Raw genomic sequence first — 17,130 nt, forward strand, 5'->3', positions numbered from 1 at the left:
GACTTGCATCTAAATCTAGATCTTATAACAAACCGGCCACTCAGACACCAAAACCGTTATTAGAATTGTGTGTAAAAATGCCACCCAAATGGTATGAGATTCAAATTGAGATTTCAGAAAATATGAAGAGGATGGCTAACCTGACTCCGCCAGATGGGGCCGCAGAGAGTACACTGGGTTCCCTCTCCCTCTGCACCCATCAGGCAGACTGGATGCTCCGGCCACCAAACGGCCTGGCCAATCAGTGACAGCTAGAGGCGGGATCAAGGCAGCACTGTGTTTATGCCTTGCCGCTGATTGGCCAGGCCGTTTGGTGGCCTTAAATAAAAGTAGCCTATAGATACGGTGTGCAATAAGAGGTTGGTTCTTGGTTCTCGACAGCAACAATGTTACCGCCTTTTAGTCTGGCCTCATGGGCCTCATGTTATGCACACATTTACTAAGGCTGTCACGATTCTCGATACGAATCGAAATTGACGTTCGATTCAGTGTATCGAAATGACGCACCGAATCGCGATGTTTTATGTTTTTACTTCCGCGAGCGGCCGGGCCATTCCGCGCATGCATGCTTCCGCTGGGGGAGAAAAAAAAGAGACGAAAAGCCAGCTGTATCGGAGCCTTGCCACACACACACACACACACACACACACACACACAGTCAGTCACATACACACACACACACACACACACACACACACACATCAATATTGTACAAGACCTACAAGCTCATAACGCACCGAGGCTCGACACATTGTGAGCTTGTAGATCAGTTATTTCTTTGCACACCGGCCACGGCTTTTTGCACCGGTCAGCACCTGGCCATCATTTGGTTACATACAGTTCCATGCAGTCATCTTTTTTTAGTATGGTAAACAATAAACATTGCATGCAATGCATTTTGATTTAATTGTAAGAGGGAGCGTATCAACACACAGGTGTAACCACTACATGTTCTGATTGAGCATGGGGAAGCATCGAACAAACACATGATTTCATTATAAACTGTAGGCCTACGTACCGGTAGATTTTCACCCAATGAAAATTTACACTTCACGGATTATAGGCCATTTGGAATTAGAACAATCGGTTGAAAATTGACCGAGAATAACACGATTTAAATATCAACTTTTTTGTTGCGCTGAGGACTTGTTGCGCCGAGGTGTTTTATAGTACTATACTTGTGAGGACCTGGCTGGCGCACGCCGCACACAAAAAGGGTTAATCTGCAAGCTCACAAAGCGCTGTCATGCAACACTTGGAGCTTGTAGATATGATACACGGATGACAATAAACACACAGAAGTGAGAGAACGAGACCGCTGTTGTGTTTTACCATGGCCAGTGCTGTTGTAGACAGCGACGACGATGACACACGGAAAGAAGTTTGGAAATATTTTGGCTTCCCAGTGAGTTATGATGGCACACGACGCATCGTTGACAAAACGGTTTCAGTTTGTCGTTTATGCTCCAAACGAGTGCCAAAGGCAACGCGTCAAATATGGGCCAGCATCTTAGCAGACATCACAAAGAAATCGATCTGTCCAAAGATGGTACAAAGACAACAACACAGCCAACTATTCTAGATTCTTATAGAGAAAAGCTCTCAGCTAATTCGCCCCGTGCTAAACAATTAACGCACGGAGTTGCGGTCTGCATAGCTGCAGACATGCGATGATGCGACCACTTTCAATGGTGGAAAACGCTGGCTTTCAATATTTAATGAGAGTTGCAGAACCACGTTACAAAATGCCATGCAGGTCGCATATGACCACACGTGTGTTGCCTGGCATGTATGATAAAGTGAGGGCACAAATCACTGAAGGGCTGAGCCATGCAGATCAAATTGCACTAACTAGTATTCACACTTTGTTAGAGCTCTCATAGTCTTACCTGTTCAAACAATGTGAACATTCTACAAAGTAGGCTAGAATAATTTGTAACAGCCAAATAACGTAATTGTTTGGTTGAACTTTGTATTTAGGCCTACTATTTGTCTTTTTTCCCCTTTATTTTACTTACTTAGAGCTTAACAAGAATGTTACAAGTCATCTAATCTTAAAGAAACATTTAAAAAAAATGTTAGGGCATAAAACCCAAAGTTAAACCTTTTATTATTCTCATTCTGATTTGTTATTTATAGAAAATAAAAGTGACTTATTGGGAAACAAGTGTTTTTCTTTACAAATCAAGATATTGGCCTAAATTATAATTATTAATTATATATCCCTCAATGCTGAAAAAGGAGTTTTTAAAAAAATAGATTGAAAAAATCGAAGCAAATCGTGAGCTTCAAATCGAAAATGTAATTGAATCGTGGACTAGGCGAATCGTGATAGCGAATCGAACATCGAATCGAATCGTGAGCTTCAAATCGAAAATTGAATTGAATCGTGGACTAGGCGAATCGTGACAGCCCTAACATTTACAGTGTACATGTACAGTATATAATGCACGCATGCACGCACGCACGCACACACACACACACACACGCACACACACACACACACACACAGACACGTACAACCCAGTAAGGGCTTTCCCCCTTGCAATAAACCACTCCAACATCTTTCACGGCGATCGCTCCAAAGCTCCTCTCCTCTCGAGAAATCACTTTTGATCACAGTCCAGTTGGCCCGGGAACCAACGAACACCGTCTACTCGTGCGGTTGTGGGAATTCCCCCGAAACGAGACTCACAAAAAAACACAGGACGAGAGAGAGAGACATTCACCAATTCACACACACACACACACACACACACACGCACACACACACACACACACACACACACACACACACGCACACCTCCGATGGCGGAGGAAACCATGCAAGGCACCAACCTGCACGTCCGGATAAATCAGGGGTTCAGAGTACTTGCTCAAGGGCACTTCGACACTAACTCTGGGGGAGCCCACAGGGATCGAACCTCACGGTTTTCCCATCGGGCCACTCAACCCCTGATCCACTGCTGCCCCCCGACATGCGCCAAGCCTTCCTCACCTCGACAGTAGCTATCAAATGTATAGTAGACGGACTTTGATTGATAGATTGAAATATGTATTAACAGTTTGCAGAATTACAGTACATTTCAAGCACAAACTCAATACAAAGACTGTTAACTGTGAGTGGACGACCCAATTAAGCATTACACTTGTTTACAAGAGGGTCCACCATGTTTTGTGTTGTATTGTTGTGTTGGATGAATGTTGTGGCTGTGAATGTATGTCATCAATATGGAAGAAATGCTTTTGATGATGATATGGTTAAGAGCCCAGGAAGAGTAGAGCTGCTGTGACTCACATGGGGATCTGATAAATAAATCAAAAATCAAATCAAAGCGTTGAGAAATGGTGACGCAAGCTTTTCCGCGCGGTATTCATGTGCTGGCTGGCTGGTCTCATCTCATCCCTCCCTCCCAGAAGGCACTCCCACTGCGCTCATGACTCGTTCTAATTAACACCTAAAGATTATTTGAAGTCAATTCAAAGGCAGCCTATTGAAGATCCCCCCCATCCCCCCCACCCTGATGTCATCGCTAGGGACACATGCATCAGTAACATAGACTGTAAAAAATATGGACAAAGTGTTCCCCGGGTCTAACATGAACATAAAATGACGCCTGTCAGTCCTTGAATTGTAAGTTGCCATCTTTCTAGATCCGTTTGGGCCCAGCTGGCCCATTGGCTGGCCCAGACAACGAGGCGGGACTTCCCCCCTTCTTCTTAGTTGGTTTTTATTTTGACTCGAGTGGGTGGGGAATCCCGATCATAGACTGTAACGGTAGCCACGCCCCTCAGAACATGCGCAACTTTATGGTCATTTTTTTTATAAATGGGACCATAATTTTCCAAAAAGAATATTATGACATTAGAAATGAGACTTTAAACTAGTGACTGGAAGCAAAAAGTATTCATGACCATGTTTATTAAGGTAATACAGTCTAGTTGAAGTTGGGCCCAAATACATGGACTTCTATGGGGCTATGGGTTTTTTTGGGCCTAATGACAGCGCCACAACAGGCCAGTGACTTCACAAAATATCTGTCTGACTGCCCCCCTGATCAGTAAGCAGGAACTGGGGATGGCAATGAAGGACTGGAAAGTCTGGCGTGGCATTGTGAAATCCATGATCTTGACCGCGGTCGAAAAATGTTGATGATGATGATGATGATGTCAAGGAGCCCAAAAATGTATTTGGCCACAGAAAACCAAATGAACAAATCTCTGTGAACGAATATATATTCATATATCATATATCACGATATCTGTAACTGAAAATGAAAAAATTAAAAACACCCGTGTGAAGTGAGGGGCGCTCTTATCATCATACATCATCTCATGAACAACTGAATTGATGTGATTGGGTGGTTGGTTAAATTTACGTCATATTTGGCAGACATTTGACCTATTTTTTCCTTTCATTATCAATGAGACTTGTGGGGACAAAAGCTGTATATATTACGTCTACATATGACGGATATTTCCCCTTCATTGTCAGTGCCATTTAATTTTTGTGTTGCGGACATTTTGTGGGGACAAAAGCTGTGCGCCCCTCAAAGATAACCATGAAAGGCAAAACTCTGGAATGACTTAGGATTCTGTTTATTTCATGCGGACGGATGCTCTGCTGAAAGGCAGCCGTTTGAAGTAATACATAGTCAAAGGGTGGAGATGAGAACAGCTTGGCGTCGTTAAGGCGTGCGTGGCAACAGTTTGTGTCGTGTTGTGTGATGTCACACCAGAGGATATAAAATGATGGACCATGTTGACAATGACTGTAGACGTAGAGAGAGACGAGAATGGTGAGGATCAAGGGTAAGACAAGACGGAAAGCCAGAGACAGACCGGAGAAAAGGGCGATGTTGTGTTGGACCGTCCCCAAAGCAGGAGGTCCAAACCAACTTTATTGTGCTGCTGTAGCAGTGAGGAACAACATTTATTCCTTTGGAGGCGACCCTGGTGGAGGTAGACGCGACAACAGATCAGATCATCAGAAAATGGATGTCCATGTCTTCAACACAGTGTCTTTATGCTGGAAGAAGTTACCTGCAGTGAAACCTGGAAAAGGAGATGGTCACCTTGAGGCACCACCCAGGCGCTTTGGCCACACAGCTGTGTTGGTTGAAGATACAGTCTACATCTGGGGAGGATACCACTACAGGGTGTACTACGATGTGCTTTATGCATTTGACGTTGACGCCCACAGATGGTACAAACCAAAGGTTTTAGGTACTGCTCCAGATGCAGGGCAGTACCAACCAGCCTGTGTGTTGGGGAAGGACATATTTATCCTTGGAGGAATCACCGAGCTGACTATCAGCTACAAGTTGGACACCAGCACAATGGTCTGGACTTCAATCAGCACCAGAGGACCTGCACCACCCGCTACAGACGGTCACTCTGTCACCATCATCGGGACAAAGATGTTTGTATTTGGGGGCTTGTCAAACGAGGAAGAGTGCTACAACACCATGACAGTGTTTGACACAGAGACCAACCACTGGCTGGACACACCTGTGGTGCAGGAGGCACAGCCTCTTCCGAAACGACGCCGGTGTCATTCAGACTTTACCTACAATGGAGAGGTGTACATATTTGGTGGCTGTGATGATTGGGACGACTTTAATGATTTGTGGAAATTCAGTCCAGAGACCTTTTCCTGGAAGAAGGTCGTGCTCAAGCGGAACGGCCCGTCTCGAACAGATGAATACATCTGTTGCATGGTGGGAGATCGTATCATCATCTTTGGAGGATACGGTGATAACATGTATGTCTTAGAGTTAAGTCCTAGTCTCAAGACGTTATGTAAGCTGGCCGTTATTCAGCACGGCTTGGAACGGTCAGAACTTCCACAAGACATCAGGTGGGAACTGGCAGCCATGACCAAAGAAACGTATAAAAAACAACACCCCAGCCGACTAAGAGACAAGAAGACAAGGTCGACGGGGGCACCTCACAGCTGGGTTCCATTCAGTCGGTAGTGCTGTCGCCTCTAGACGTTCTTTCACTTTGACCTCATTCCAGGCGTTTAAAATCATATCACACATTGTTTTATTTTATTTTTTTGGCAGACGCACACATACAGTCGTACATATAGACCCAATACATCACTGCATACAGCTTTCAGACAGACAGACAGACAGAGGCCGCTAGAGGCGGGTTCAACGCGAGACTGGTGACATATTGAAGCGCTGCCACAGCGCAAATATAAATCCAACCTAACAAGACTACAAATCGAAAGTATTATGGAGATATCAGATTTTTGTCCCGCTGCTTCCGGTTTATCGTTTCTGCTTGAGAGAGACCAGATCCAGGCAGGAGGAACCTGCAGAGTCACGTTACTTACACCCGCCTTCTAATGAGAGCACAAAATATATCTTGGAAGAGCCACCCATCGACTAATCTAATATATGACAACCTTCCCCGTGTTTCTTCACTAGTCCAATCCAGAAGAACACAGTTTGCCGGCCACTGCTACAGAGCTGACAATGAGGTTATATCTTCCCTTCTTCTCTGGAGTCCTGCCTCAAAGCAGACCAGAGGTAGAAAACTGCCGTACCCTGATGTCATTGCTAGGGACACATGCATCAGTAAGCAGGAACTGGGGATGGCAATGAAGGACTGGAAAGTCTGGCGTGGCATTGTGAAATCCATGATCTCGACCGCGGTCGAAAAATGTTGATGATGATGATGTCAAGGAGCCCAATGTATTTGGCCACAGACAACCAAATGAACAAATCTCTGTGAACGAATATATATTCATAGATTTGGGACACGTTTTGACCTATTTAAAAAAAATATCAGATATGCAAGCTCGTAGCGTCCAGCTTTGAGGGTGCGCATGTAAAAACAAACCTTGTCCTATACAGACATTGAAGGCCATTGACAATGAATGGACAGCTGTGAGTGTTTGTGTTAAGTAGGGGTGAATGGGACAATGTGGGTCTCACGGTACGATATCCGTGGCGATATTAGGCACTCCATAGCGAAAATATAACGATATTCGATATATTGTGATATTGCGATATTCATCAATCAACATTCATCAATGCTATATCACGATATCTGTAACTGAAAATGGGGGGAAATCACACCTGTGTGAAGTGAGGGGCGCTCTTATCATCATACATCATCATACATCATCTCATGAACAACTGAATTGATGTGAGTGGGTGGTTGGTTAAATTTACGTCATATTTGGCAGACATTTGACCTAATTTTTCCTTTCATTATCAATGAGACTTGTGGGGACAAAAGCTGTATATATTACGTCTACATATGACGGAAATTTCCCCTTCATTGTCAGTGCCATTTAATGTTTGTCTTGCGGACATTTTGTGGGGACAAAAGCTGTGCGCCCCTCAAAGATAACCATGAAAGGCAAAACTCTGGAATGACTTCCGTTTATTTCATGTGGACGGATGCTCTGCTGAAAGGCAGCCGTTTGAAGTAATACATAGTCAAAGGGTGGAGATGAGAACAGCTTGGCGTCGTTAAGGCGTGCATGGCAACAGTTTGTGTCGTGTTGTGTAATGTCACACCAGAGGATATAAAATGAGAACAACATTTATTCCTTTGGAGGCTACCCTGGTGGAGGGACAGGTAACAACATATCAGATAATAAGATGATGGATCTCCATGTCTTCAACACAGTGTCGTTATGCTGGAAGAAGTTACCTACAGTGAAAGCTGGAAGAGGAGACGGTCACCTTGAGGGGCCACCCAGGCGCGTTGGCCACACAGCTGTGTTGGTCGAAGATATAGTCTACATCTGGGGAGGATACTAGGGCCGGGGTGCTCTACAATGTGCTTTATGCATTTGACGTTGACACCCACAGATGTTCCAAACCAAAGGTTTCAGGGACTGCTCCAGAGGCGAGCCAGTACATACCAGCCTGTGTGTTGGGGAAGGCCATTTTTATCCATGGAGGAATCCCCAAGCTGACTATCAGATACAAGTTGGACACCACCACGATGGTCTGGACTTCAATCAGCACCAGTGGACCTGCACCATATACTGCAAACGGTCACTCTGCCACCATTATCGGGACAAAGATGTTTGTATCTGGGGGCATGGGGTACAATGAAGGGTGCACCCTTGACAGTGTTTGACATATAGAACAACCACTGGCTGGACCCACCTGTGCAGGAGGCACAGCCTCTTCCAGAAGAACGCCGGTGCCATTCAGCCTTTACACACAATGGACAGCTGTACATATTTGGTGGCCACAGCACTGGCGAGGAAATCAATGATTTGATGTGGAAATTCAGTCCAGAGACCTTCTGGAAGAAGGTTGTGCCCAAGTGAAACGACCTGTCTCAAAGAGATGGATACATCTGTTGCATGGTGGGCGATCATATCATCATCTTTGGAGGTTACGGTGATGACGTGATGTATGTCTTAGAGTTAAAGGACAACTTTAGTTTTTTTCAACCAAGGTTCATGTTTTAGGTTGTTATTAGAGAAAGTAAAAGATGAGTGTACATTTATTTTCATTTGCTGCTTTCTTTCGTTTTAGGGATTTCAGCTCTTTTTTACAAGGGGGCGGGGGCATTCGAGCATGGGGCTAAATATGTATTTTTTTTTTTTACCAATTTTTATGGCGATTTGTTTTTGTATTATTTACTATAGTCCTAATAAACCCCAGGAAATGACATCTGGCCACAGCAGATCACAGGATCTACTGAATGTGAAGGTAGCCTACTGGGGGAAGGCTTATACTGTGTGTATAGGCTCAATATGTCAGTTTGTCACATTCAATAGATCCTGTGATCTTTTGTGGCCAGATGTAATTTCTTGGGGTTTATTAGGACTATAGTAAATAATAAAAAAATAAATCGCCATAATATTTTGTAAAAAAATACATATTTAGCCCCATGCTCGAATGCCCCCGCCCCCCTGTCAAAAACTGCTAAAATCGCAAAAACCAAAGAAAGCAGCAAATGAAAGAAAATTAACACTCATATTTTACTTTCTTTAATAACAACCTAAAACATGAACCATGGTTGAAAAAAACTAAAGTTGTCCTTTAAGTCCTAGTCTCAGGACGTTATGTAAGCTGGCCATTATTCAGCACGGCTTGGAACGGTCAGAACTCCCACAAGACATCAGGTGGGAACTGGCAGCCATGACCAAATAAATAACACCTCAGCCAACAAAGAGACAAGAAGAAAAGGTCGAAGGGGGCACGGTGGCACAGTCGCTAGAGCTGTCGCCTCACAGCTAGAAAGTCCTGGGTTCGATTCTGCTTCTACAACCGAAATACTTAAAGATGAGTAAATCAAAAGCTGTGCCAAAAGGGAAGACGCACGATCATTTACAGAACAAGCCACCCGAAGACGCTGCTATTCAGGAATCACCTGAACACGCCACAAACAAAGAGCCACCAGGAACTGGCACTAGGGCTGTCGCAATTATCGCATTTATCGCATATCGCGCTATTACAAGTTGAAACCGCAAGGGGGCAGAAAAACCGCACAGGCGCAATAAACCGCAGGATCCCTGACAGTGGGCCGATGGACGCCCTGCAGCGGCCATCGCAGACGCAGCGAACGCAGCGAACGTGGAGCCAACAAAGGACTCTTGGTTAGAGACCTCTGCTGAGATCAATGAGCGATGCTCCTGCGCTGATTGTGCCCAATCAGTGCAAGAGCAACAGTGCAAGAGAGTTCGAGCAGAAACCAAACTCACTCGCTATCTACAGAAGGAATTATTTACCGATGATGATCCTCGTCTGGTGGCGTGAAAACCAGGCTAGATTCCTTCAACTTTCTAAAATTGCATGCAACATGTGTAGGGCTGTAGGCTATTTGTGCTATAAGTGCACCATCCGAGAGTTTTCCGTGAAGCGGGGAATATTGTTACTGTTCTGTTTGCTGCTTGTTATTAGGCTGATATAGTTGCTCCGTGAGTTTGGAAGTAAAGAAGAGTTGTGTTAAGCTGTATCATTCATGGTCTGCTGATTCACAAGCTCTTCTTTACTTCCAAACTCACGGAGCAACTATCATAATAACAAGCAGCAAACAGAACAATTATCAATTTGCGTTCTTCTCTGAAGCCGTTGCGGGTTATATAGGCAGTTGATGGTGTGTTCCATTTTCATTACTGCTTTCGGTTTTACACCATTCATTTAATATATTAAATTAATATATAAAATTAATGAAGACCAGGACTAATTGAAGATTAATTTTAAATAAACATTGTCGTCTCTGCCATTTATAAAGCAACATAGTAAGTAAAGCTTAGTGTAACTTTCGTTTATTAATAATGTATTTTTTCATTCATTTTAAAGGGGGCTTGAGAACTATATCGCACAGTATCTCATATCGCGCTTCTGAGCCAATTGATCGCACCACGGTTTAAATTATGTAACCGCGACAGCCCTAACTGGCACCGAGCCAGCAAACATACTTGCTGTAATACAACGCGTGGACAAGACTATGAATGATCGATTTGACAACTTAGAAGCCTCCCTGGCCTCGACCCGGGCTTCTTTAGCGAATCTTGGTGACCGGGTGAAGGAAGTGGAAAGTGCCAGCTCTGATTACGACCGTCGCCTTACTATCACTAAGCAAACATGCCAGAAAATACAAGCTAAAAATGACGTACTGCATCTAAAGGTTCTTCTTTCACTTGAAGCTCATTCCAAGCGATACAAATCGTTGGGCTCGCTGAAGGCATTGAACAGGGCATCCCTACAGATTTTTTAATCAAATTGATTCCAGAACTACTGGTGCTGATAACTTTTCCAAGCCATTAAAGGTGGAACGATCACACCGCCTTGGAAGGCAGCACTATAGAGCGTTGCAGTCCCGCCCCCTTTCAGAACGACGAGTGGCCCAGGAAATGATTCTCCATAAATTTTCTCCATAGGCTTTTCAATGTATTTATTTAAAGACGGTTACGCCGCGGACAAAGCCAACTCGGATCGTGACAAATCATGACAATAATTACAATGTTTTGGGCCGATCAAATAATTAGTAAGACCGTCTTTATATAAGTACTTTTTGAAAAGCCTATGGAGAAAATTAATGGAGAATCATTTCCTGGGCCACTCGTCGTTCTGAAAGGGGGGCGGAACTGCAACGCTCTATAGAGTGTCGCAGTCCCGCCCCCTCGAGAGACCCGGGAAAGAAATCCCCGTTCATTTTCCTCATATACTTTTTACAAAGTATTTATTTAAAGCAGTTCACGCCACGGACAAAGCCAACTCTTGTCGTGACAAATCATGACAACAAACAAAAAACAAAAATTCGGGCCAAACAAAGAATTAGAAAGTAGAAAAAAAACACTTTTTTTGTTGTTTTTCTTCTTTGTACTTATTTGTTTGGTCTAAAATATTGTGTGTGTTGTCATGATTTGTCACTACAAGAATTGGCTTCGTACGACGCTTAAAAGGTCTTTAAATAAATACTTTTGAAATGCCTATGGGAAAAATGCATTGATATTCCCTGGCCTGGCGTCGTCATGAAAGGGGGCGGGACTGCGACACTCTATAGAGAGGCTCAATGTGAATTAATGGAGAGAAGAGGGGGAACATTAAGACTTATTTTATAGCGAATATGACTCACTTTATTTGGGAAAGTGGGACAGGGGGGGGGGGGGGGGGGGGGCGAGCGATTAACATTTATTTTCCTTCTCTTATTTCTGACGGGTGCTAGCCCCTCCTTTATACAGCTTCTGTGCCCACAAAATGTCCACAACACACAAATTAAATGCCATCGATAATGAAGGTAATTTTTACATCATCTTGTCCCCATACGTCCCCACACGACAATGAAAGGAGAAATTAGGTAATATAATATATGACGTCAATTTGTGGCAACAGGCATTCTGATTGGCCAGTATGAGATGATTCATGATGATGTACGATCATAAGAGTGCCTCTCACTTCACACTCACTGGTGACGGTCCATAAAAGGCTAAATCTGGACGTATGTAGTTATTCCAAAAATCCCAAAAGATTTTGTTGTGTCACAAACTGGCCAATAGGTACATGAATGTTGCCTCCTCCAAACAGTAAAACACTGAATTCAATGTGTCCACAACTTGTCTGTCCACAACAACAGGTACTAGTACTAACTAATCAATATCACGGTATTCAATATATCGCAATATTGCCTGGAGGACGACACAATACTGTATATCACGGGAGAAAGTATTGCGATATATCCCTAGTGTGAACACAAACATAAAATACGAGGATGAGGACGCAAATTATGATAGTCCAGAATGAGATGATGTACGATGAAAGATAGTCTACCATTCATTGTCAATGGAAGCTGCCACCTAGTGGAACTCAAAGAGTTAACCGACCACACATGTCGGAAGCCACGGGTGAGTCTTAACCGGCCACACATGCCGGACTATTGGTATGTCGGACTAACATATGTCCCCCGGCTCCCCCCCGTTTGTAGCTGCTGCAAAAGCTACAACAGCTACGAAAAACAGTGACACTTCGTGGTCAACAAACGCTATAACGCTATTTCCGAGCTCGGACGGACAGACGGACAGACCCAGAGACAGACCCAGCCAGCCGGCCAGCCTGCCAGCCAGGGACACACACTGCTGTGCATTGGAGTGGCTGCACCACTCAAAAGAAAAAAAAATTATGTTGAGCAGCATGGTTTCAACTTCAGCCGCAAAGATACAAAACTGCAACGACGCTGCTTCGCTTTGCATCGTTGTGACTTTTGCCTGCAGTGTGAACGCAGCATTACTCTGTGGATCAGTCAGTGCTAGTTTCAGCGTCCGGTCGGTGCTTCATATAAAAATCTCTGTGGTTGAATTGATGTGTTTATTTACTTACTTCATGGGCTTGAACAGGGCCTGTCCGTAGTTCTGGAAGGTCATGATGAGTTTCAGCTGCGTGCCTCCGGACTTCATGGCTGAGGACAGAAGAGCAATTTACACTTAATTACCTTCATTCAGACAGTTGGTGGACAGTCTCATCTCCACTGTTAATTCAGTCAGCTAGTAGACAGTCTTATCCACTGTTTGTTCACACAGTTATAGTAAACAATGAACCTACACAGTTATAATAAACAATGAACCTGGCATCTGTCTAAACATTTTGGTGTTAGCATCATGTTATGCTTTAGCTATTGAAAAATAGCAGATCTACAAGCTCATAGCGCGCCACCGAGTGGAGCGCTACGAGCTTGTAGGTCTGCTATTTTTGAAAAATTTAAGAACGACTGACATTTTTAGAATCTGATCTCAGGTCAGAATGTGTTAATCAGACCAGTGTGTGTCCAGTGGAAACCTCGTATGAATCTGATCTCAGGTCAGAATGGGTTAACATTCAGTAGATGTTTTCTGGCTCAAACAAGTGCTGTGATTTGCCTACCGTCTGTGATGTCACAGTCTGCAAATCCCATATGACCCCTTCCAGTATTTTCACCCACAAGTCGGCTCTAATGAAACTCCCCAATAGACCAAAATATTCGTTTTTAGCCACATTAACACAGTTGGTACGGTAAAGAATGTTTTTATTCCATCAGAAAGTCGTTTTAGTGTCATTAAGTCGTTGTAATTACATTGCAAAAATGTCTCTGCAATGAATGATTATCTGCATATTTTGGGGGTGTGAACATTCCTGTACGTATTTGCATAGAGTCGTTTTGATTGGCTATCTTTGTTCTCCAGCTCAAGCCGCCCAGAATAGTTGCAGTGTTTCTGTGACACAATATTAAACACAACAACATAATTATTGTTAACTTGATATGATGCTGTTGGATCTTGTAATAAAAGCATAAATTAACTGATTACCCGTCGTTGTCCACTGAAGAAAAAAAAGGTTGCTGCCAGTTTAGTTTTTTGTGGTCTCCACACTACACACAGCTGTGCGTTCTGACGAGATTGTTTTAGTTACTAGTTAGTCCATTCTTCTGACCTTTATTTCAGTACACACATGTGTACTGAAATATGTGTGGTTGAGCACTGTGTGTAAATCTTTGTAACTTTATTACCGTTGAATGCTGCTGCCTGATGATCAATACTGAATGAAACCATTGTGTGTCCGTGTGGTCGCGCGTCGAGGTGAAATCCGTCATTTATATAATTTGATCAATCCATGACATTGTTGTTGTTATAAGAACAGCTCAAATATTGAATGTGAAGACATAGTGTAGTACTCCACATTGAAAACTCAGTTAGCCTACTAGTTACTTTTTAGATTTTATTATTACAAAACATACACTAAACAAAGTCAGTCCTATATTTCTATATTGCAATATTGATACTTTAACTTAAGTAAAACAACATGTACTTTCCCACACTGCCTAGTAAGTGTCCACTCAACTCATCTGTGCACTGTGTCACTGACAGCTAACCTAGTGGGGGAGTGATTATGCAAGCCATTAGGGGTGGAGACAAGTATCTATTGTCACACCCATTCCTGGGGCCCAGAGGTGCTAAAATCTTTGGAATATTTGCAGGGGAAATTATGTACTTTGGGGTTTCCGGTTCAACAAGTTTCAGATGGTCATATCTTCTCAATTTTTTTTCCAATTTCAATGAAAAATACATTATATGAAAGCTGACATTATGTTAGCCTGGAACTCACCTATGCTTTTTATGGCATAGGCAGCTCCCGGCAGGATCCACCGGGAGAAACTATGCGCAGCTGCGCGACATGAGACTAATTACTTAGAGCGACAGAGAGCGAGAGGAGTGTGTGTGTACATGTGTGCGTGTGTATGTCAATTTTACAAAGGTGCATACGATCAGAAATCAGCAGAGATGTTTGCGCTACTCTATGCCAAATTGAAGTGGACTCAGACCTCCCTGGAGATAAAAACGTCTGGGTCTCCGAAGCTAACATGATGTACTTTCATAATATGTAAAAAACTGAAAAATGACCATGGCCCCCTCAAAAGGCTTCCCAGACACAAAAAAATCCCAGACCACAGAAAATCCACTGAATGTTCAAAGTTCAGGTTTTTTTGGGGTAATTCAGGTCAAAAAACGAAAAAATAAAAATAATGGGGACATACATTAAAAAAATGTATGTCATGAAACCTTTAACATTTTGTGGAAGAAGAGATTTGACGCACACACACACACACGTGCACATGCACATGTGCACACGCACATGCACACACACACAAACCGACACAGTTCAGCAATTTGTAAAAGTGCAATCTGACATGGAGTCATGAGAAAAGCTCCCATTTGACCTGCAAATAAAAATCAGAACGTGATTGTAGTGCTTAAACAGCTGGCACAGAAAGACAGACAGACAGACAGACAAAGAAAGAGATACTGTAGGTGTATTCTCATGCCAAAAAAGCTCCTTTGAAATGAGAGAGAGAGAGAGAGAGAGAGAGCATGGCAGGGGCCAAGTGCTGACAGATGCAGGTATGAGAACAATTATTTCTGAACAGGTTGAATTGAAAGTGGGCCGACCACAGCTGTGTTCTTGTGTGTGTGTGTGTGTGTGTGTGTGTGTGTGTGTGTGTGTGTGTGTGTGCGTGCGTGCATGCGTGTGTGTGTGTGTGTGTGTGTGTGTGTGTGTGTGTGTGTGTGTGTGCGTGCGTGTGTGTGCCAAATCCTGGAAGCATGCTTGCAGGTATCCAGGATCTCTCCCTCCCCTATATGCCTCTCTCTCTCTCTCTCTCTCTCTCTCTCTCTCTCTCTCTCTCTCTCTCTCTCTCTCTCTCTCTCTCTCTCTCTCTCTCTCTCTCTCTCTCTCTCTCTCTCGTAGTCAGAAAACAATTCCACAATCTCCGAATGCTATAGAGTCTGGAACTACACCTCCTGAATGTTATCTAACCGTGGCTCCCAACATGCGTGGCCGGTTAAGACACATGCATGGCCGGTTAAGACACATGCGTGGCCGGTTAAGACAAACCACTGGTAATCTACATGATTGCGTGGAATGTGTGACAGCTGTGTACAAATGTCACGTGATCAAAAAGAACTCAGGGAAGGTACGTTGACAGTGATACAGAGTAGAGTGACAATAACTGCATGATCGTCCTGTCTGTCTACATGGCTGGGGTTTGTGTCATCATATAGTGGACACACACACACACACACACACACACACACACACACACACACACACACACAAACACACGCATGCACGCACCATGCACGCACGCAAGTGCACACACACACACACACACACACACACACACACACACACACACACACACACACACACACACACACAAACTCCGTCTGTCTGTCTGCGTGACTGGCTGGCCTGTCATCAGGATTATATTATTACATCATCTCTGTTATCATTGTGATGATTATGTTTCACGATCGCCGTCGTTTTTTATTTATTACTAATTAATTTTCAAGTAAAACGTTTGCGACCATGACAGAATTAGTTAGTGGACCCACTAACACGCACACGCTCGGTCGCGAGCGTGTGCACAAAACGTGCACGTGCGCACGACAGTTTCACGAGACCAGCGCCCACGAAAATGCACGTGCGTTGTCGCCCTCCGCGTGCACCATGAGACAAAAAAAAAAAAAATCACTCATGTGTAAATCGAGGGGCAAACATCTAAACTATAGCTGGATATAGGAGAGACTAGCATCCCTCAATAACAACAACACAGGCCTCTCATTGGAAATGATCACTAGGCACGTCATTGGTGCATCCAGTCAGCTTGTTGTCTACTCCATGGATAAACATGGCCTTCCCCAACACACAGGCTGAGTGGCCTCCCCTTTCCCCTGGAACGGCCCCATAGACCTGTGGTTTGAACCACCTGTGGTCGTCCACATCGAATGCATAAAGCACATTGTAGTACACCCCGCCGTGGCATCCTCCCCAGATGTAGACTGTATCTTCAACCAACACAGCTGTGTGGTCACAGCACGGGTGGCCCCTCAAGGTGACAACCTCCTCTTCCAAATTTCACTGGAGGTAACTTCTTCCAGCATAAAGACACTGTGTCGAAGACATGGACATCCATCCCCTTTAAATAGATTATAAACTGCTTCGACCAATGATGTCGCTCCAGTGAACCGCGGCGGCCAATGAGGTCGCTCCAGTGAACCGCGGCGGCCAATGAGGTCGCTCCAGTGAACCGCGGCGGCCAATGAGGTCGCTCCAGTGAACCGCGGCGGCCAATGAGGTCGCTCCAATGAACCGCAGCGGCCAATGAGGTCGC

General features: G+C 44.1%; 1 protein-coding gene across 1 annotated transcript in view; it reads right to left on the minus strand.

Moving 5' to 3' along the window:
* The window catches only part of LOC310869706 (extracellular serine/threonine protein kinase FAM20C-like), an 83,353-nt gene that overhangs the window by 51,747 nt on the left and 14,476 nt on the right, over nucleotides 1–17,130 (minus strand). The window contains exon 4 of the mRNA XM_083780564.1: nucleotides 12,807–12,885. Within this exon, the coding sequence (XP_083636690.1) occupies nucleotides 12,807–12,885 (79 nt within the window). The remainder of the gene's footprint in view (nucleotides 1–12,806; nucleotides 12,886–17,130) is intronic.

This window comes from Protomyctophum parallelum (assembly GCF_964188405.1).
Source record: "Protomyctophum parallelum genome assembly, chromosome: 13".
NCBI lineage: Eukaryota > Metazoa > Chordata > Actinopteri > Myctophiformes > Myctophidae > Protomyctophum > Protomyctophum parallelum.